The sequence below is a fragment of the Octodon degus genome, unplaced genomic scaffold (assembly GCF_000260255.1).
Source record: "Octodon degus isolate 3935 unplaced genomic scaffold, OctDeg1.0 scaffold00010, whole genome shotgun sequence".
NCBI classification, from domain to species: Eukaryota; Metazoa; Chordata; class Mammalia; order Rodentia; family Octodontidae; genus Octodon; species Octodon degus.
Window position 1 is genome coordinate 10,429,092 of NW_004524586.1, and position 22,049 is coordinate 10,451,140.

General features: G+C 53.8%; 1 protein-coding gene across 1 annotated transcript in view; it reads right to left on the reverse strand.

Annotated features, from left to right (window-relative positions):
- Positions 1-1,083: 1,083 nt before the first annotated feature.
- The window catches only part of Jakmip3 (Janus kinase and microtubule interacting protein 3), a 160,233-nt gene continuing 139,267 nt past the window's right edge, over positions 1,084-22,049 (reverse strand). The window contains exons 11-22 of the mRNA XM_004625564.2: positions 20,829-20,957; positions 18,947-19,030; positions 17,181-17,243; positions 15,089-15,187; positions 13,855-13,953; positions 13,728-13,781; positions 10,674-10,739; positions 9,903-9,971; positions 9,736-9,813; positions 4,795-4,998; positions 3,542-3,607; positions 1,084-1,156 (exon numbers count right to left, since the gene is read on the reverse strand). Coding sequence (XP_004625621.1) covers positions 1,106-1,156; positions 3,542-3,607; positions 4,795-4,998; positions 9,736-9,813; positions 9,903-9,971; positions 10,674-10,739; positions 13,728-13,781; positions 13,855-13,953; positions 15,089-15,187; positions 17,181-17,243; positions 18,947-19,030; positions 20,829-20,957 — 1,062 coding nt within the window. The 3' untranslated portion in view covers positions 1,084-1,105. The remainder of the gene's footprint in view (positions 1,157-3,541; positions 3,608-4,794; positions 4,999-9,735; positions 9,814-9,902; positions 9,972-10,673; positions 10,740-13,727; positions 13,782-13,854; positions 13,954-15,088; positions 15,188-17,180; positions 17,244-18,946; positions 19,031-20,828; positions 20,958-22,049) is intronic.

The following is a 22,049-nucleotide window of genomic DNA, read 5'->3' on the forward strand; positions in this document are numbered from 1 at the left end:
TGGGGTGAAGAGACCAGAGGGAACCAAAGCTCTCATCTGTCCCCAGAACGAGGGTGGGTGTGAGATTTGTCCATCAGTGAATGCTTAGGACTGAGCTGTGGCGTCACTGTGCACTAAGGTGTCACAGAGAACCTCCCCTGGGGCTGTCCTCAGGGAACCCTCCTGGTTCCCCTGAACAGAGCTTGCCACTGAAGTCAGTCTTCATTTTGTCGTTGGGGATGAGCTTGTGTTGTTTCTGAAGCTCTTCCTCAGATGACATTAACAGTTACTATGGTAACCAGGAGGCGTGCCTGCTCCCACACTGGAGCGGCTCTTACCCCTGCTTGGCAGGGAACATTGCACATCCCCAGGACTGGGATGGAGGCTGCCTTGTGGGAAGAGGGACCCTAGAGGCCAGCAGCCAAGGTCAGGCCTGTCTCCGAGAAGGACCAGCCAGCAAAGATAGTTCTGACTGTAGCTCATCCCGAGTGGACAGAGGCCCCCACTCGAGGCTCTGCTTCCCCCTTATCCCCCCACACAGGACAGCTGCATGATGACCAAACCCTTTGGGGTCTTCAGGGATGAGACACGATGTCCCACTGTGTCGCCAGCATCCACTGCTCTCTGGTCCTGCTGAAGAATAGGGGTATGACTCCATGGGAGGCTGGAAGAGAAGAAAAGCCAAGCACAGCAGTTAGCAGGACAAGGGCTGCACAAGAGGGTAACCACCGCTCCCTGGGAAGAGCCCTTGGGCACCCACTGAAGGATGGGGCCCCAGGACCAAGTCAAAAAAATGACACTGAAGCCCAAGCATTTTCTCATCTGGCTGGGCTGGGAGCAGTAACAGCCAGCCGGGTGTGTGGCCTTTACCCGCGGGTGCATCGCACAGCCTCAAAGGCAGGAGCAGCCTCTCTGGGCCCAATCTCCAGGGAGGGCTGCTACACTCTAAGGGCTGCAATGGCCTCTGATAAGCCCTCTGGAGGCTCTAGGGTGGGGCCTTCCTGCTTCTCAGAGGGCAGGCAGCTGCCCGGCCAGCAAGGCCCCCAGGGCTCCCCAGAAGCAAAGTGGGGACCTTGTGGGAAAACTCCAGCCACAAGTACTCACCTCCTCAGGGTGCCAAGACCAGCTATGACCAGAGAATGAAAGCTAGGGAGAAAAATAAGAACAAAAATAAAAACTAAAAAAGAAAGGGGAGGAGGATGGAGAAACAGGAGGAAAGAGAAAGGAAAAAAGTTTGTAGTGTTTCTGGCAAGAAATGACATGGTTACAGACAGCAAGACAGAGCGGCCAGCTGGGAGGCGCAGGCACAGTTGGGGGGTGTGTGAGGGGTGCTGTGAGACACTTGGGTCTAGGGTGATGTGCTGCCACCCTGGGAGATTCTGGGGACCAGCACGCTCCTGTGCCAGGGTGTGAGCGCAGCTGGGGGCCCCAGGCCCAGCGCAGGCTCGGCACAGCAAGGCGAGCTAAGCCTCTTGGGACCGGAAGCCTGGTACCGCAGGCTAGGGGTGAAGATCACAGCCTGGTGGAAAGACATCCCAGTGCATGCTGTGACAGCACTCGGGTCCTGACAACACCCTGCATAGGCTTCATACTTTGAAGCTTTGTTTTCTATTTTGAGGGGTGGGGTGGGGTCAGAGCAATATGGACACAGGAGAAGATCTGCAATGGTGTGATTATTTGGACACAAGCTTTAGCTAAATGTAAAAATCTAACCCCTGACTTAAAATTGGCCCACTGCTAAACATAAATATGTCCTCTAAGACAAAATAAAACAGAATTTGGGGGGCTGGTGAGATGGCTCAGTGGTCTAAAGCACCTACTTAGAACAAGCTAAGCAAAGCACAGGGACCGCGGTTCAATCCCCCAGCACCACATGCCAGCCAGCCCCGCCCCCTGGTGGGCTGAGCTGTCCTCCCCACACTAAATAAATAAATAAATGTTTAGAAAAAACAGAATTTGGTTTTGGGGGGACTTTGGTCTCTTCAAGCTTAAGCTCTAAGAACTGTGTCCCCTCTGGGTGTCCCTGTGCCCACCGGTGCTCGCCCATGTGACCTGTGGGCTGGGGGCTGCTGAGTCCCTGTGGCAGACCTTGTTGTGTAGGTTGTACTCTGCAAAGCGCTCGCTGCTCCTCACAGCACAAGAAAGTTGCTGGGGAGCTGGTGGTAGAGGGCCCAGCAGATGGGCAAGTTTAGGTCACTGCTCAGGAGGGGTGGGCAGGGCTGTGGGGCTGGGGAGGAAGACCTGGTGGTGAGCGGAAAGGAAACTGCTGCCCTGGATAGCAGACAGTCTCCTAGTTTTTCCTCAGCCCTGCTGGGGCGCTGCCCACAGGGCAGTGCTGCCCTAATGCCAAGTTCCTGTTCTCTCCAGAAGGTTCAGGACAGGTGGGGGTCCCAGTGCTTGGTGGCCACTGGTCACTGTGGTGAGATCTAACCCACAGATAGGAGCAATCACTGAGGAAACATCTCTCTGGAAATTGCTGGACCAGCCCACTCACACAGAGGCAGACCTGCTCCGCAGGCGAGCCATCCCCGTGCGAGTCAGAGTCCTCCAGGTGTGCTCCTCCACCTTGGTCTAAGAAGCAGGCTGTCAACACAAGTGACAGATGCCTGTAAGCCGAGTCTCACAGAGCCTGGAGCCCTGAGCAGGAGCCCTGAGCATGGGCCCAGCTGCAGCGCACCTCAGCACGCGGGGCTTCGGCACCTGGAGATAGTTCCCTCAAGCCACTGGGAGGAGGCGCTGTTGCACGGATGGTGGCTCTGGGGTCCGCAGCCCACCTTTCGGGGACTTGCACTTCAGACCACTGCACTTAACTGGAATGGCACATGCTTCTGCTCTGACCAGGGCCCCGATAAAGGAACACTGTCATGGATTATTATGGTTGGGGTTTAAATTGTCTCGCAGAGGCTCATGCATTCCGAAGTAAGGCTTTTGGGAGACGATTAGACCATACAGGCTCTAACTTCTCCAGTGGATCGATGCACAGATGGATTCCCCAGTTTATGGGAGGTGACAGATAGGTGATGAAGAGAGTGGATCAGGGGGCTTGAACCGGGGATGATGCCTAGTCCCTGCCCTCCTCTGGCTAGTTCCTTCTGATTCCTAGCTGTCATAAGGGTAGCGGCTTCTCTCAACCATAGTCTTCTGCCATGGCGCTTCTGTCTCACCTGAGGCCCCCAGGCAATGCAGTTGATTAATCCTGGATTGAATCCTTTGAAATCATGAGCCTGTCCTCCTAGTAACTGATTTTCTCAGGTATTTTGTTACAGCCATAGAAAGGGAGCACATTGGTCCAACACCGCAACTCCAGAGCAAACACTGAGGCTGTGAGAGGCGTAGGTTCTCTGAGGCTGCAGGACTGGGTCGTGTGAAGGGCTCCTGGTGTCCATCCTGAGTGCTGCCACTTCCTGCCCATGCAGGCAGGGGCCTCCTGTTCCCCTGTCACGGGCTGTCTATCTATTGCCCCGAGTCACGTGCTGAATGACCTTGAGTGGGAATTATTTTGTATCCTTTTATCTATAAGCTCCACCGAGAAGACAAGCCCTGAAAATTACATTCCTTTTACCTTTTCTTCCAGTTCTTTAATTTGTCTCTTCTGAGCTTCTATTCTTTCTTCTAACTCTTTAATTCTCTGAAATGTTAAAAGGAAGAAAATCTTTATCATCAGGATATTTGGGGAACTAAGTCAAAAATAAAAGCCTTGGGGACCAGGGAGTTGGCTCAGTGGAATAAGCGCTTCCCTGGCAAGCACAAGGGCTCTGAGTTCAATCCCCGGTTCTGCCAAAATAAATAAATAAATAAATAAATAAATAAATAAATAAATAAAAAGATTGCCTTTCAATTGTTCGGTAAACCAACAGCCACAGAGCAGCTGAGGCCCGGGCTCCTAAGGCACACACAGCTTCCCCAGTTCCTCCCTTTGCTCCAGAGGTAGCACAAGGCCTTCCCCATAGCCACACCTCCTATGGCAGAAATCGTATCCTTCGACTCCTATAGACTGAAATATCATAATGCCAAGGCCAAGGAATCAGTGCACCATCCTTTCCCAGGTCACTGCTGGAGAAAAGGGCAGCTACAGGCATCACCACTGTCCCTAAGTAAGACTTGCCTTCCGGGGGCTGGGGCCTAGGGATGTGGAAGAAGCAGAGTGCTAGCCACAGCCCACGTGAGGGAGCAAGCAGGCTGCCGGTGCAACGCTCCCCTGAGCCTCCTGGAGACCCAGAAGCTGAGAAGTAAAGGGACTGGCGGTGCATGTCCTGAGGGCCGATGAGTCCTCCGTCAGATAGGAGGACTTACTTACTGCCTCCCACAGTGGCAGTAAGCTGGTGTACGGTGCAGTCCTTGATCTGATTCTACTACCAAACCTGTGCTGTTCACAGCATGGATTACAACTACAGAAGCCACTGCTGGGCCAACAGAACACAAGAGAGCTGGCGTGGGCATAAGCATCGGGACCAGCAGTGTACCAGTGTTTCTTACATCCTGTTAAAACTGAACTGGGCCGTGGGCCTGGGCCTACCAGCTGTGTCCCTAGACAGTGTTCTTATTCTTAGCATCAGGGGCCAGAGTCACAGAGATAAACTAAAAGCCGCTGACCCTAAATGGGGGAAAATCACCCACAGCCTTCCGAAACACAACCAGCAGGCAGGTAGTCTGACCATGTCTGGAGTCATGAGTGTGGACATGAGACCATGTGGTTGCCAGAGGGGTGGCCCCGGGCGTGGCCACTGCAGATGTGGCCATTGCGAAGGCTGGTCCTGGCAAGATCTGGTCCCCGGCCCCGCAGCCAGCCCTCCTGGCCCGCAGCGGCCCACACACCTGCTGTGCCATCTGCAGCAGCTCCATGCGCTCCCGCAGGATCTGCGCATCCCGCTCCCGCAGCTCGCTCATGACCTGGCGCTTCCACTGCTCCACAGCCACCTTGAGCTTCTCACGCTCCTCTTCGGACAGCAGCTCTGCCACTTTGGCCCCAGCTTCTTGCTGCAGGGCGTCGTACAGCATGGCTTCCAGCTCCAGGATGTGCTGGGGGCCAGACAGAGGGGCATTAGCCCTCCTCTTCTCTACCCCCACCCCGCTTGCTCCAGGACTGGACGGGCTCGCCTTCTAGGACAAGCGAGGGAGGCCAAGTTGCCCTCCCTAGGGAGCCACAGTGTGCCCATGGGTCTCTGGGGGAAGGGCCTGAGGCACCAGTCTAGCGATCTCCCACGCAGCAGAAGACCCGAGGACAGTGATGGTGAACGTTTTGGATCTCTCAGTGACAAAGAGCCCGCTGCATCATGCACGCCATAGGTTCACCACCACTGCCTTAGGAGACCAGCAGCTGAGCTGCAAAGTGCTGTCGAAGACAGGGATGCATCCAGGTGAGATGATGCCCTGGCTCAGGGGGCGAGAGAAGGACTGAGCCCTGAAGGGCCAGAGAAGTGGGCAGGCCCAGCTATAGGCCAAGGGCCACATGGCCAGAAAGTGTCCCAAGGCCACAGCAAGACAGGAAAGGACACCATCCAGGGCTGGTGTCACAGAGAAGGACAAAAGCTGCTTCCTAGAACAACAGGTCAGGATTGAGACCTCCATGGACGGAGTGAAAAGCACGACTTGCTGCCCCTCGCAGCCCATCTTGGCTTTTTATAACCCCCCGGGGTGCCTCGCTTTAGTCTGGAGGACTTTTAAACTCTCTCTTCGGGAAGCTTTTGGGTACAGTCTTGGAAACAATCAAATTCTCATTAAGATTCTCATTTTGATGGGCCCTTCCCATCAGAAATGTCACATATTCAGAAATGAATGTTCTCTTCTGGGAAAATGATTATGAAATTTCTTTGTCTTAGTAGAAATGAACAAAATTAAAAGAAAAACCTCTTGAGCCTCAGTTACATGGTATTGTTAATAGCCACAAAATAAACTGTCCCTCTGCATTCACAGTCCTGCGTAAATTGCCACTTCTGAGAGTAAAAGAGATTAAGATGCTTAAAACATCTGTCTCTGTCTCTTTCTGTCTGTCTGTCTGTCTGTCTGTCTGTTTCTGTCTCTGTCTCTGTCTCTCTGTCTCTGTCTGCCTCTCTCTGTCTGTCTGTCTGTCTGTGTCTGTCTGTCTGTCTGTCTGTCTCTCTCTCTGAGTGATACTACAGACTGAATCCCTGGCATGCCAAGCAAGCGCTCTTTCACTGAGCTGCACTCAGTTCCTCAGCTCTTGCCTTTTAAAGTAAACACAGCAAGCATAGAGTGAACACCATGGAGCCCCACATGCCCCTGCCGACAGGGGCTTCATCATGACCGTCTCTATAGCCAAGGCCATTAGAAGGGCGTGAGGCATGGGCTACTGAGAGGGTACCTCAACCTCCAGTGAAGCTACTCAGCCTTTCCTAGTCCTTGCCTCGTGGAAATGAGGTCTGGACTAGCAGCAGCCCTAAAGCAGCCACCGTTACAATGGATACACAGCCTTTCTCCTGCATAAGCAAAGGGGAATTGCACAGTGGAAAGAATCATGATGGGGGAGCATTCTTTTTTGTGGTACTGGGGATTGAATTCAGGGCCTTGTACATGCTAGGCCAGTGCTCTACCACTGGACGACATCCCCAGCTTAAGCAGTGAGTTTTAAAAAGAACGGCACCAGAAAATGGGCAGCAGCATCACCACCAGCACTACTACCACCGTCACTGTCACCATCACCATTATCACCACAATTACGAGCACTATCACCATGCTCACCACCAATCAACACCACCACCAACACCACTGCCATCTTTATCACTTTCCCCACCACCATCACCACCATCACCACATTATCATCGTCACCACCACTATCGACACCACCATCGTCACCATCGCCACCATCATCATTGTTACCGTTTCCATCAGCACCTCCCTCATCACCACCACCATTGTTATCATGGTCACCTGGGCCACAGGCATCATCACCACCACTGCCACCATCACCATCATCGTTCCTGTTACCACCAGCCCTCCATCATCTCCACCATCACCGTTACCACTGCCGTCATTACTACCATCATTATGAGCATCATCACTCTGGAAGTTGGGCCTCAAGGATGAACAGTTTCACCCCAGCATGTTGACTGGTAGAGCTCAGTCATGAGGGCTGGGGTCCTGCCTGCGGGACGGGGTGCCCAGGTGATTGCCTCAATGGCGACACCTCTATAGTCATCAGATCAGAGCCTGAGCTCTTGTTGGTAGTATTCTCTCTCAATACCAGGGAGTTCAGCAGGAAACAACTGCACTGAAGTCACAGAGAGCAGTGGTGACTGTCATGATTAAGTATCCAGGCTCCTGTTAGGGATGTCTAACAGGACATCCTAGCTCTGCTCTGCGCTCAACCTAGCAGTGGCTTATGTGCCTCCTAGCCATGGCACACATGGCAGAATACCACCACGCTCTCTGCAGAAGGTGTGGCAGAAATCCTAGCAGGATGGCCACTGGCTTCCCCAGTTCTGCAGAGCAGGAACGAGACACCAGACCATGGATGTGCCTGAGCAACATTTATGCGCAGTGGACCACCTTCCCTGTGTAGCATGGATTTAGCTCTTCTCAACCAGTCGAGCTCTGTGAAAGAAGGTACAAGTGAAAAGCCAACTATGTGGCTCTGAAGAGGCACAGCCTTGCTGGGCAGGTGTCTATTACCATATGTTAATAATAGATGCTGCCTCAGGATATGACACTGTCCCCAAGTGCACAAAGCTTCTTGGTCCCCAGTTGCATATGTCACTGTCCTGTCCCTCTGTCACATGGTCAAGAAGGGCATAGATGAATGTGGGAGCTCTCCAGCGCCATGTGTCTTTGCAACACCAATTTGAGGACTACAATACAGTGCTTGATTTCTGTGTACCTCTTGAAACAGGAAGAAGTAGACATTCAAACGCAATTCCTGCGCCATGCTTTCTCCTGCGAAATGGGCCTTTTGTCTATGTACTGAGCTCGTTCTTTTCCCAATGACAACAGATTCACAATTACAGGTTTCCAGCCTCAGCCCACACAGTGCCTTCCTGAGGCCTCCCTCCTCAGAACCTGCACCTTACTGAGTGTCACTTTGTGGTCCCTATCCCCACTACATCCCTAGCTCCTTTGCTTTTCTCCTAACTCTTTTTTCTATTTTTTATTTTTTTTGGTGGTACTGGGGATTGAACTCAGAACCTTGTACTTTCCAGGCAGGTGCTTATGCCGCTGAGCTGTATCCCCAGCCCCTCAAATGCAATTTGTTTCCATGTTCTCAAGGTGACCTCAGTGAGAACTGATTCAAGGTGATAGAAATAAGTGTTATGACTTGGGCATGGCCTACATTTGTATCTGGAGGGCTCATGCTAGAAGTCTGGTTCCCAGAGTGGCAATGTTGGGGTGGTGGAACCCTTAAGAGGTGGGTCCGATGGGAGGTTACAAGGGCACTGGGGTGCTTGGAAGGGATCGGCATGCAGTGGTTCTCATGGGATGGGATGCTAGTTACTACTTCCTGTGAGAGCTAGCAGATAAAAAGAGCAAGCATGGCTCCTGAGTCTCTCTCTCCTTTTTTTTTTTTTTTTTTTTTTGACATTTGATTTAATTTTATTTTGAAAAGTAAAAGCAAAGCAAGAACAAAAATCAGAAATAAAGAAAGAAACAGGGCAATGTACAAAAATGCATATGTTACAGATTTTCAAACCAACAGTAGTTGATTAAAAATAGTTGATATATTATCTATTTTATTGTCAAATTTGTTGCTCAGATTAGCAGTTATAGTTATGCAAGATTGGACATACGGTTGATAGTCTAAAGTATCCTGAGTCTCTTTGACTTTCTCTCTCTGTCTCTCTGTCTCTTTCTGTCTCTCTCTGTTTCTCTGTCTGTCTGTCTGTCTGTCTGTCTGTCTGTCTGTCTGTCTGTCTGTCTGTCTGTCTCTCCCTCTCTCCTCCCCCCACCATGTGTTCCTGTCATGATACCATGTTGGAATGCAGAGAGAAGGCCCTCACCAGAGCACAGATGGGTTCATCTGATCTTAGACTCCAGCCCCTTCAGAACGGTGAGCTGGATAAACCTTTTATTAGTACATTTCTCAGCCTCTGGTATCACGCTACAGCAATAGAATGCAGGCTAATGCAAGTGCCCATGAAGCATCTCTGGGCTCTGCGTGTAAGCCCCAAGTAGCACTATTACCTTAGGTTTATCAGCATGGGAAACGGTTTCCCAAGGGGCAACTGGATATGTGGTACAGGTAAAATTTGCATTCCTCTAAATGGTAGGTAAGCAAAGCAGAGCTCTTCATGAAATGATGTTATCAACATCCAGCAATGTCCAATTACAGTAATATTTCTGTTCACAAAAGTTTCTATTTGAAAGCAATTTGATTTGCAAAAAGCATTCAGCAAAATTTTGCGTCTGCTTGCAAACTCTGCATCAGGTGACAAACACAACCACAGCCACGTTCTCCACATACACACAAACACAACCATCATCCCCAAAATTGTAAAGCAAATTAAGTTTGTAAACCGAAGCATTTCTGCAATTTGCAAGGGCACCATTTTCCAATGAATTGCATCTTATCGACTCTTTTCACATTTCCACGTGAGCTCTCAGGGGCAGGCACTCCCAGAGCCTTTGCCCAGAGGGCGGTAGAACATCGTCAGAACTCACAGATAAAGCGTTCTGGTGGAGACGGACAGAGAGCCACCCTGCACTGAGCTGGAGCATTTCCTGTCAGGGCCATGAGCCCTGTCCTGTGAAGGCACCTGAGACACACCTCTGAGGAAGTGAGCAAACCCCCAACCTTGTTTCTCTTACCTTGTGGGCATGGTCCAGGGCCTGCTTCCTGTAGTCCAGCTCCTCATCCAGGTAGCCCTTCTGTTTACTGAACAGCTCCTGAAAAAAAGGTGACCCGGGTCTTGGCCTCAGGTACCCAGGCCTAGGGATGCCGAGCTGCACGGACATGGAGGGGAGATGCCACCAACCTTCTCACTCTCCAGATCCACCATCTTCCGTTGCAGTGCTGACTCAGTCTCTTCAATCCGCTGGAGCCACTGGACACAAACAGAGTGAGTAGGTGATGGTGGTCCCTTGATTCACCCACAGGAGCCTCAGTGTCAACCCCCCCTTCCCTGGCTCCATGGGGACAGCCTGGGAGAGGATGGAGAGAGGTTGGGGCATTGGGGTTGGGATGGGGCCATGGGCTCTATGCACCGTTCTGGTCCTGGCCGCACCTGTCCACCCCTCCCAGTATCTAGGAATTCTGCTCCTACACCTTCCTCAGGAGTGGAGGGACACTGATTTGGGGTGCAGCAGGAGCAGGCCCATCTGTGGAGCTCTGCCAGAGGAGGTGGGGAGGGCTGCATCATTTACTTGAACTCCTATTTGTCCAGCACATCCCTTCCCCCTGCTACTGGAGGTCTGACAGTGAGTGACTCTCCTGGGAGTCTGGAAGGTGGGCCAAAAGTGGGCTGTTGGGCTGGGCAGCCCCAAGAGGCCTGGCAGGTCAGTTAGAGAAGGGCAGCTTTCTAGACACTACATAGCTTCCAGGCTTTGATGAAAGAAGGGGCAGGGCTGATAGTGGCAATGCCCAGCTGGACCTGTCTTTGCGGAGGTGCACAGTGCATGCTATGTGACCTGCACGTGCCTCCCACGGCAGGCCCTCACACCCCGCGGAAGAACGTCACCTCTGGACTAAGCAGGGCTAAGCAGCGGGAGGGCTGCCCTTTCCCTTAGCCTCCCACAGTTGCTGTTACCTTCTCAGCCAAGGTCAAGACCGTCCTGGCTTGAATGACAACCACTTGCTCTTCATTCGTCAGATTCTGCACCCAAAAGCAGAAAACACACGTAGTTAGAAGCAGTGCCTTCCCAGGCTGGGGTTCAATGACAGATGCATGGTGAGGCTGATGGGGTGGGGGTGCCGCTAAGGTGCTTTTGCTGAACCATCTTCCTGGGGCCTCTGATGCTCTTTGTCCTTGACTGTTCACAAGCAAGACACTGTCCATTTCATCCTGTCACTGCTGGAAGGGGCCCAAGTGGACAGTAGGGGCAGGCTCACTAGCAGGGAGGCCTTGACTGCATCTTGGTGCCAAGAGCTCCCTCATTCTGCACCTTTCCTGACCTGTTTCAAGCCAGTACGTGGCATGTGAAGTGGCTGCAGCAGGAGGAGGCCCCTGCTCAGCCCCAGAACCTCCCTCCTTCGGATCAGATCTTGGAAAACCCTGTTTGTGCCATTCGCTTCCTAGAGGGTGAGATACTGCTTCCTTTCTCTATCTCCAGGTCAAAGCAAGGACTCTCAGTTGGAGGCTCATGACCGACTACAGGGAGGAGGCCAGCTGGGGTGGGCGGGTGCTCACTAACTGGGGCTAAGGCTGAGCCTGGTGCTTCGGAAGCATGCTAAGCTGCTGACGGCTCCGTTCTCATAGGACAGAGCTCAACAAGTTACAGGGATCCCCACTTCATCCGGTGGGCAGAACGGTGTGGAGAGGGCAGAGCAAAGGGCCTCAGGGTGACTAGGGGAATCGACCTGGATGAGGATAAAAGCCCAAGCATGGTCAGGGCAGGCTGACAGGCCCCAGCATCCCTCCTGGTGAGCAGCCTGACTCTTGGGCCCCTGCCTTGCCTTCCAGTCCCGTCCTTCTGTCTCCGAGTGACCCAGTCCCGCAGCCCAAGCAGGGCAGCACAAGTAGTGCCAACTACTAGGGAGGACAGGCTCAATTCTGCACCCTGAGGCCCTGGATGCTGAGGAAACTGAGGCAGGTGGGAGCTGCTCTGAGGTTCAGGTTTCCATAAAGGTTCCTATAGCCTTCGCTGGGGCTGGCCTAAATGTGACGGCCTGAGCATAGTGTGCTCTGGCTGTCAGTGCCAGTCACTGATTTCCTGACAGCCACTTTGGGCTCCAAGAGAGGATTGCAGGCTTCGACTCCAAGGGACACAGTCCCAGACCACAAGGCACACAGGAAGTCTGCCTGACCAGGACTGCACAGACAGAAATGACGGGATGCCCCTTGGCCCGTCAGCAGGAACTGCCGGGAGTCCTCACAGCGTGTCCTGGGTGTAGAGCCTGCCATAGGCCCTCCAGTCCCCACGTGCTATCATTGTTCTATGTGAGAATGACCTCAGAGGCTATGGGACAGCTCCAAGACAGTCATGCTTGGCTTTGCTCTTGAGAGGCCAGCTACAGGATGGGACAGGAGCTCTGAAACAGGACTATTCAGAACTATTACCTTAACTTTGCCCCTACACCAGACCTGTGAGCCAGGCCAGAAGCCTTCTGTGCTCTCCCCTTCTGAAGCTGTGAATCAGGGGCTTCCTAGTGTGACTCTGAAGAGCCCTTGATGGGGACTGATTTCTATGACTGGACCCCACAGCATATTGTACCCATGGTATTCCTGTTCTAGGGTACAGTAGTGCTTAACTTCCTGTGGCCATGATGGACCCACCAGGTCTGTGTGAGGAGCAGATATAGCCAGAGCAGCCTCTATGTAGGGCACTTCTTCTCATTCTGCTCCCTGCTGCTTCTGGGAATGAGCGAGCAAGGAGACAAAGGATTCCCTGTCCTGGGAAGGCTTTACGCAGAGGCCAGGGAGAGTGAGTGTAGGAAAATGGATAGAGGAAGGATGGATGATGGATGGATGGATGGATGGATGGATGGATGGATAGATGGATGGATGGATGGAGGACGGATGAACGGTTGATGGATGATGGATGGATGGAGGATAGATGGATGGATGGATGGATGGAGGATGGATGGAGGGTGGATGGATGGAGGATGGATGATGGATAGATGGAGGATGGATGGAGGACGGATGGACGGTTGATGGATGATGGATGGATGGAGGATGGATGGATGGATAGATGGATGGATGGATGGAGGATGGATGGATGATGGATGGATGGATGATGGGTAGATGGATGGATGATGGATGGATAGATGGAGGATGGATAGATGGATGGATGGAGGATGAATGGATGGATGGAGGATGGATGATGGATGGATGGATGATGAATAGATGATGGACAGATAGATGGATGAATGGATGGATGATGGATAGATGGACAGATGGATAGATGAATGGATGGATGATAGATAGATGGGTGAAGGATAGGTGATAGATAGATGGATGGATGATGGATGGTGGCTGGTTGGGTGGGTGGGTGGATGGATGGATGGAGGGTAATAAGAGAGGATGGAGAATGGGTGCATGACAGATGGAAGATAGATGGATGAATGAATGGATGTGAATACAGGAGGGAAGAAAGGAAGAAGGAAGGGAGAGAAGGTAGGAAGAATGAATGGACAGGTGACAAAAGATGGATGGAATAGATGTGGGGGTGGGAGGAAGGGGTGCAATTACTTTGCCCACTTAGTAATTAATACTCTTTTGAGAAATTTGCTGCCAAAATTGGAACTGTGCCTCAAACAAGATTTGTGTATTATTTATAGTCTGCTGCTTCTCCCAAGCCAAGCAAATGGGAAGCCGCTGGAGTTGGTCTCTAGGGCAAATCTTCTATCCCTGCTGGGAGTATGGAGAAGCTGAAAGAGGGTGCAGAAACCGCAGGTACATCACTGGAAGTGTCATTATCTGGAAAGACACCGCACAGGCCCTGATGGCACAGGAGCGATCTGAGGGATTTCCTCACAAGCAGAGTGCTGGGTACAAGCAGGATCTGGGCCTGGCTGGCAGTGGAGGTGGGTCTTTGGACGGGGTGGCCTAATGGGACTCGCAGGGGCCCTGGACCACACAGGGCTGGGCAGAGGGGCCCGGCGTGAAGAGCATGCACAAGTCAGGAGAGCAACATACACTTACGGCGTTATCCCCCAGGATATCCAGCTTCTTCATGAGCTCTGTCACCAGGATGTCCTAGGGGACAAAGAGAGGGACAGGTGAGCAGCAGCCAGGTGAGACCGCAGGCAAAGGCAGGAGAGGACCTTACCGTCACGCCTTCAGCCTCGCAGTACACCTGCAGGGGGCTCTTCCCATCCACGAAGGGCGTGTGGTGGAAGTTGATGGCAGGTGACTTCCGCTCCCTCTCCTAAGACAGAGGAGAGGCTGGGCATGGTGGGCTGTCCTCACCCCATTGTGCAGGGGCTCAGGGAACATGAGCCACAACCACACGATGATGAGTCAACACTGTGGTTCTGAAAACCAAACCCTTGCCGATGCCTTCACGGCAGAGACCGGACTGAACTTGCCCAAGAAGACCACCCCGTGTGTTTGCTCACTTGTGATGGATATGGGGGTCCTGCATCTTCACACTCTGGCTGTCTAGCCTGTGTGTGGACCACCCAAAGCCGCTTGCTCATGCCCTGGTGAATGGGGGCTGTCAGAGGTTTAGGGGAGAGGCCAAATATGGACAGTGATCCACCTAGGTGGCCACACTACCCTCCTACCCCAGGGAGGTGGACCGGAGGCTCTGAGGAGCAGATCCATCTGGACATCGGGACTCTGAGGAGCCTTCAGCCCACTGGACCCAGGTGGAGGCTGGAGCATGTAGGGTGACCCGTAGGGGCAAGGCCTACATGGCGCTGTGCAGGCCACTTCCTCCGGGGCTTGCAGATGGGCCGCACAGCCTGGCTACCCTCACAGTGGCAGGTGAGCATGGAGACAAGACCACCGATGCCCATTCTGACCTCCCTGAAGGTCCTTGCTCCCTCCTTCCCTTCTCTACAGCTCACAGCAGAGGATCTGGTGCAGGAATGGTAGGCACAGCTCAGAGGTGCCTGGCCTCTACAGGGCAGCCTCTGCCACTACTCAGAGGCTTTGATGAACAAGAGATAAATGTCGGGCTAAGCACTGAGGTCTGGGCATAGTCCCCACCACTGTCACTGCCAGCGCTGCCATAGGCAGTGACAAGCTGAGAACATCTTTCTGACAGTTGGGGCCCACAGAGCTGGACACAGATGCTGGCCTTTTTGTGTGCTTTGCTTTGCCTTTGCTTTCCCTCTGTGACGTTGAGTTCCATGCCTTGCCCCAGAGTACGTTCACGTTGCCTCCCTGGCCCCATCCCTCCTAGAAGCCGTCTACATTGCTTGCCCCTTTCCTCTCCAGCCTCGCCTTTTGGGTTGCTGTTCAAAGGCTCCTAAGGGTTGAGGCCCAAGGAAGGCAGCCAATCTCAGGGTCCTGTGGCCGGGGCAGCACAGGGCCAGCCTGCAGCCCTGCAGCTCTACCTCCAGCTCCAGGATCCTGAACTCCAGCAGCTCATTCTGGTCCTTTGCATCCTGGACATCATGCTTCAGTCGGGCCTCCTCCACCTCCATTTGTTTTATCTGAAAATTAGAAGATGATGAAACTGAACAGAGGCCTCATTCTCTTTCATCAGAGGGTATGTAACACCAGCTCCCTGGTTTTTCACACGGCTGCCATCTGTCCATGGGGACGGCTGACTGGCCTGACACCTAGCCCTGGAACCTCCTCACCTGCACGTAGCTCTGAGCATTCAGCCCAGCCTAGGTGTGGGTCTCACCTGGTGAGACTGGAAAAACCTTGGTGCCTTAGCTCAGTGGGGCAGGATGCGCTGGATAGGCAGGGACAGGCGAAGGGAGCAGGGAAGCCTCGACACTGCACAAGAAGCCACGAGAGAGATGTGGGGAGTGGAGGGGCTGCCAGGGCATGCTGCTACGGCTCCTGGAATCAGGCTGGGCCCTCACACAGCAAGATGCTGCTCTCTGATGGGAAGACCAGGGCTGAGGCTGCCTGGCCGTGCTCCTGAGTTGATGTGGCCACTTGAGGGACTCTTTCAACAGAGCTAGGAATGCATGAACCGACTCAGGTGCCCAGGCCTTCAGAGGAGTAAACACAACACAGCCTGTAGCACACACCCCCAGCAGCTGCGTGAGGGCAGGCCATCCATTGTGGGCTGTGTCCCTGCCCCCAAGAACCAAACTGAGGGAGCAAGGGGCCCTGCTCTGATGCTTGTAGCACAGGGGGAGCACTGGCTTTCCATGAGTGAGCCGACTTGGGTGGGTGCTGGAGAGTTCCTCAGTGCCAACTGCTAGCTGGTTGGACTGCAGTGGTGAGGCAGCTACAGGGCCAGGAATAGGGCTCTGTGCACGATGTGGTCAGAGAAGCACGCGGGCTTTACCTGTGAGCGGGAGTGTACATGCACACGGTGTTTAGTCATGCATGGCTTCAAGTGTGTGTGTGTGTGTGTGTGTGTGTGTGTGTGTGTGTGTGTGGTGTGTGTAAGTGCACACATACATCTCCAGGAGCAGGCTGGCACTTAAGGCTCATGCATTCATATGTTTGTGTGTGTGTGTGTGTGTGTGTGTGTGTGTGTGTGTGTAGGCACAACTCCTTAGGTGTGCAGCTCAGAGCGTGTAGTGATAATTAAGCCTCCCGTGTGAGCTTTGAGGTTCCCGTGTACCACATGTCTGGGCCCGTAGCAACCATTGCCTCTCACCTCCTTCCATACCACCTGCCCCCCTTACATGGTCCTGAGCTGCCCGTATGTAGTCTGAGGAATCGCTCACAGTCTAAGGCTCTTGGTGCTTTATGCCTCCTCTTTAACGGGCTCATGGGATGGGCTCACCTAAGGAGACGGCATGGTATCGAGGGCAGATAACCCTAGGCTGTAAGCCAGGCTCATCCTGGTGCAGGCAGGTCTTGGAGAAGGTGGGGTGACCCCAGGTAGACACTAAGGCACTACTAGCCTGGTTGAACACTGTATCTTCTCATTTTAATCAGATAAAATATCTAAGCAATGAATCCCATCTTGGGAATGGGGAAAGGGTGACTGCATTGTTAGAGCCCCAAGACAGCCCACAAGTCACCCCTGCCAGGTATTTCCTTAGTCCAAATGGAAACATCATCACTCAGTCAGAAATAAAAGCCCAAGTTCATCTGTGGATTCTCACAGGAGTTGTTCTCTGAGGCCCACTCAGCCTTATGCGGAACATCCCCTATCCCAGTGCGGCTTCTGACAGGAATGGTCTAGGAATTTCAAAAGGGCAGCTCTCTCCAAGGATTCTCTACCACCCATGGAGCCATCCAAGTAACAGACCACAGACCAAGATGCTGCACATGCAGGGCTCTGCTGGACTTGGAGGAAGGGCGCTGTCCTTCACTCCAGTAGACAGAGGAGTGGCTGAGTTCCTGGTATTGAGGGCAGACATACCCCAGAAAGACGAAGTACAGGTGATGAGCCCACAGATGAGCCGCAGAAGACCCAGGAGCCTCTCACAAGCCCATGGCCACCCCCAGGACCGCCCTGTGCTCCACAAGTGCAGGGGCATCTTGTATAGGGCTTGGGCATGGGGGTACCTTCTCTACAAGCTCTTGATTTCTTCGATACAACGCTTGCTTCTCTTCAATCCACTTCATATCCTTGAAAACAGAATTGAAATGAAGACATAAATAAGCAGCAGGAGACGAGCATGAAGCCATCCTCACACGGCCAGGACACAGCACTTCCATACCAGCTCTGAGAGAGCCCTAGTGCGCGGATGGTGAGCAGGGAGTGGAGACCGGGGGGTCCGCCTGCCTCCTTGACAGTGTCACACAGAGAGTGGAGGGAGGCTGGCCTGCTTCGGGAGCATATTTCAAGGGTGTCATGTGCCACCACTCAGATGGCACCCAGGCCCACATGCCCAGGCTGAGTGTCCAGGGCACATGACACATGCTAGAACACGGACATGCCCAGTCCAGGAGAGCTGACGTGGGGCTGGTGAGGACTCAGGCTGTGTGTGGGGTGGGGAGGTGGGAGAGGATAGAGCACCTGGGCCGGAGTCCTGTGCATGGGACTCAGCATGCACAGGTGGGGACAAAGAGGCTCGGAGGCTCCTGACGCTGTCTGGAGGCCCTGCGTGGCAGGAAATGCAGTGCCCCTGGCATATGCTCTTTACCTGGGCGCCCTCCTTTCTGCCCTGCTCCCAGTAGCACTTGTAGTTTTAAAGCAGTGTTGGTAGGAGGGCTGGTTGCCTCTGAGAGAGGCTTCATCGCGCACTCCTTGCCCACAGAGCCAGCTGAGAGGTGTGCTCAAGCTGGAGGACTCACTTTGCCCACGAATGAAGCATCGTATCCTCCTCGCCTTTTGGGTTCCAACCTCCCTGGCCACTTTTCTTCTTTCAACACAAATGACAGGATGGCAGGATCTGGGACATGACCCTAAACATTAGATGGAGTCTTAGGAATGTCCCCGTGACATCTGGGCGGAGGCCACCAGTGGGTCAGCAAGGGCAGGGCATGAGGTGTATCTGGAGCCATTGGCAAAAGCCCGTGCGCCTGCTTCCCTGGGGGGGGGGGTGTCACTGCAGAGAGGCACTGCAGCGCTGAATTCTGGGATGTCATTGTGCAGCCTGGCCACTGTTCTCAGCACCTTGTCATCTGTCCACCTGTCAGTTAATGTGTGAAAGACACCATGGACCTGGTACTGGGCAGGACAGAACCCAGGAAAGCATGTTTCACCTCTCAGAACACACTCCCAAGCCTTCCCACCTCACACAGACACCCTTCCGCCTTGTCTTAAACTCAGTAGGTCAGAGCATGATGCCCTGAGGCCACTGAAGCCACTGAAGCCACTGAAAACAGATGTCGCCCACAGGATCCACAGAATCCAGAGGTGGCTGTTGTACAGTAGTGTGGAGGGGGACACCCTCCTGTCTGGTGGCAAGCTACTGGCAAAGCTTGCAGCCTGCACTGTGGTCAACTTTCTCTACCAGGGGCCACGGAGACGGAAGTCTATTGCTCTTGTCAGATGCAGCTTAGGGCTTTTTCCTCTGGGGTCTGCAGCAGGGGCTGTAATCCTGGCCCAGACTGGGAGGATTAAAGATCTATGCCGTGGCCAAGCCCAGGGAAGGCCTTGTCCCATGGTTGGCAGGTTCCCACATCATTTACAGCTTGCTGTGGAATTCCGTCCTGTCCTTAGAATTTTTATTGTGGTGTGATACACCGTAAAGCATGCTAAAGCTACTGATTTTCAGCATGTGTTGAATAATTCCTACTCAGGTCCCCCCACCCTCCGAGGAGAGGCTTGGCAGCCCCCAGGGGCCAGGTTCTCTGCTCACGTGGGCGCCAAAGCCGGAGCTCACCTGCCCCTGCTCCGCCAGTGCCTTCTCCAGGTCCTCCACCCTCGTCTGTGCCCTCTGCACCTCTGCTTGCAGCTGCTCACGGGTCTGTAGGACAGGAGCAGAGACACATCAAATTTTCCCTAACAGCCAGGATAGCCAGACATGCCCACAGGGTCGCAGGAGAAAGAACTTGGAGGCACAGCAGGAAACATCTGGGGGCTAGTTCTGAGAGCTTCTTAGGTAAAACCTGCGCTTAGAGGGTGAACAAGCGGCAGGATGTGGGCCTGCGCGCGGGCCCTGCCGGTGCTGAATACACGGCTGGGAAGCCTTCTGTGATGAGCTGGGCAGGCTCACAGCCATGCTGCTGCAGCCTGGGGTCCGCTGCTTTCTCTGCACCTCACACCCCTAATTCTACTTCCCAGAACATGCCCCTCATTTGGAGGATGCGCGGCAAGACTTACAAGTGAGCCCCTCAATTGGACAGCTCCTCCTGGGCTTCCAACTGCTCTTTCTCGATTGAATTTGCTCTGTCCAAGTCCGAAACAGGACCATTAGCCCATGGGCTATCCCTGCTCTCTCAGTGCAGTGTCTGGAGCAAATGGGCACTGGACTGCAGGACACAGCGGCTGAGGTCCATCACCCCAGGAGGGCAAAGCCAGATGTGTGGCTCACAGTCTCAGGACAATGAAACCCTACAACAGAGCCCTGTCCCTAGCCTCAGGATGACTGAAATGGAGACTGCCTGTAAGATTTTCCGTTATGCTAATATCGTGTAAAATTTAAATGAAAAAAAAAAAAAAAGAGGGAACACTCAAATTCCCTTTTCTGCAGAAGAATATTCTTTCCATTTTCCTGCTTTTCACTTTGGGGGAGGGGAAGTCTCCTCCACACCCAGGCCAGCCTTTGCCCACCTGGAGCACGGAAGGGACACAGCTTCAGGACTCCACAACAGGTGAGCTTAACGACATTCCCAGAAAGCAGGAGGGGACATCCTGCCAGATGAGCAGGGTTGGGGGAGGCTCCCTGAAAGCACCTGGGAGAATGCATGGTGAGCAGGGCCTTTTATTACTGTCCCCTCATCCTAAGAGAACTGTGCTGTACCCAGACCACATCCCTAAGTTACAGCATCGGCAAGGGATGCTGTCTCTTGCCCTGCCGAGTGGTCCGAGGGAGCAGGACTGCCTGCAACGTCAGATGCCACCATTGCCTGCTCAGGAGAGCTCCTGCCTCTTCAGGAAGAGGCCTGTCTTTGCGTGGTGCACTAACTACAGTGCCTTCCCCTGGTAAGCAGAGATACAGTTGGAGCAGCAAGGGAACGCCTTCTGGTCTCTCGGGTGTGGCCTGGTGCTGACACTGTCCCTGGAAGCCAGCAGAGGGCGGCCACCAGCCCCATCTTCCAGCCTTTCCTGGGTGCCAGCAGCTTGCTCTGGGCAAATCTGGGGAGCGACCCTGCTGCTTGGCAGTGTAGGCCCCGAGCTCAGTATGTGCTGGATGCGTGAATAATCTCAGCACGTTAAAAAACAACCAACTAAGCTCGAAAGCCGCCTCCAGTTCATCTCTGTGTCCCCTCCCCACAGGAGCTCCCTAAGGGCATTCCTGCAGGGTTAGGCAAAAGGGAACTTTGTCTGAGGGCTTTATAGGCTGCATGTGCGCTGCCACAGTTCTTGGCAGAGCCCAGTGTGGCTCTTCAAGGACCCTCACCCTCGTCAGTCTGGGGAGGTCCCAGCTGGGGGCTCCACTACCCTGGATTTTAATGGCCCCAACGAGCATCGTCCAGGACTGGCAGGGAAGGGGCTTGGCCTGCAACCGTGGGCACACATAGTGTGCCTGCCTGGGCCATGGGTAGCAAGCGGGGAGGAGCTGAGTGGGAGCCGGAACCTCGTGGAGTAGAAGTCATTTAGACCTTAACTTCTCGCTCTGCATCCAGCGTTCCTCCGACCTGCTCCTGCAGCAGGGCATAGGCTCGCTGCAGCGCCTGGTACTCCATGGTCAGCTGGCGGAACCGCAGCTCCGTCTCCTCCTTGGCCATGCCCTGGATAGGCACGCAGCACCACATGCGCACAGAGAGAGAGGCAGCGTTAGCACGGGCTCCACACATAGCTGTCACCACACCTGGGCAGCCAGGGCTCCTTTTCTTTCCAGAGAAAGGAGGAGTTTTTCTAGCAGCAGGAGGCAGGAGGTCCTCTGCAGCATGTGGGCAGGGGCATGCTTCGGAGAAAGCACCTCTGCAGGTGACCGCTGAGCCTGAGCTGGCCGTGCAAAGGCAGGGGTGAACCTTGTGGGTTGGCAACCAGTGGCCAGAGGCTCAGATGGGGCTCGTCCTTGCCTGCCTGTCTGCTCTGCCTACTGGACCCACTGCTGCCGACCAGGATCCCACATGGCTCTGTTCTGAAGAAATGTGTCAAGCGGAGCGTGCTGTGGTTTGTGAGGAGTGTGGAGCCAAATAGCACATTTCTTCCAGGCCCATCTGTCCCAGGCCTGCCCATCTCAGGCTTGCTCCTGCATAGTTATCTGTAGGACTGTCTTTCCAGCTGCAATGACATCTGTGATCCCAGGGAGTGGCAAGCACAAGTAGGTCTGCTGTTGTCTTGCAAGAGTCCCTAGGGCCCTAGGGTGGGGATGGTGGGCCACGCTCAGGAGTGACCACGCTCAGAGATGCTGCCCTGCTGCTGCCTCCCATGCCCCTCTCCATTCTCTGAGGCTGGCAAGTATGGGCTTGCTGGGCTCTCTGATTTCAAAGCAGGGCCATGGTCTTTGGCCATCCTTCAGGATTGGCCGGGGCAGGCTCCATTCATGTCCTTGCCATTAGATCTGAACAAATCTGTGGATCCCACTCCCTGCCTGTAGCCATAAGAGTGGGTCCAGTCAGATCGGTCCTTGGGGTGTGGTGGTGGGATTGACTCAGTTGGTGGATTTGAGGATGGCCATCATTCTAGCAGTGGGGGACATTGGCTATTTTTATTAGAAAGAAAGCTCCTCTCAATGTGTCTGGGGCCCTGATGTGTCCTTGACATGGGACCAACCTCCCTGCAGATGGCCCTGAACTTCCTGAGAAGCCCTGAGAGAAGGTGGTGACTCTTTCATGCCCTGCTGCAGGAGGGCCCAAGCTTGATGGCAGGGGAAG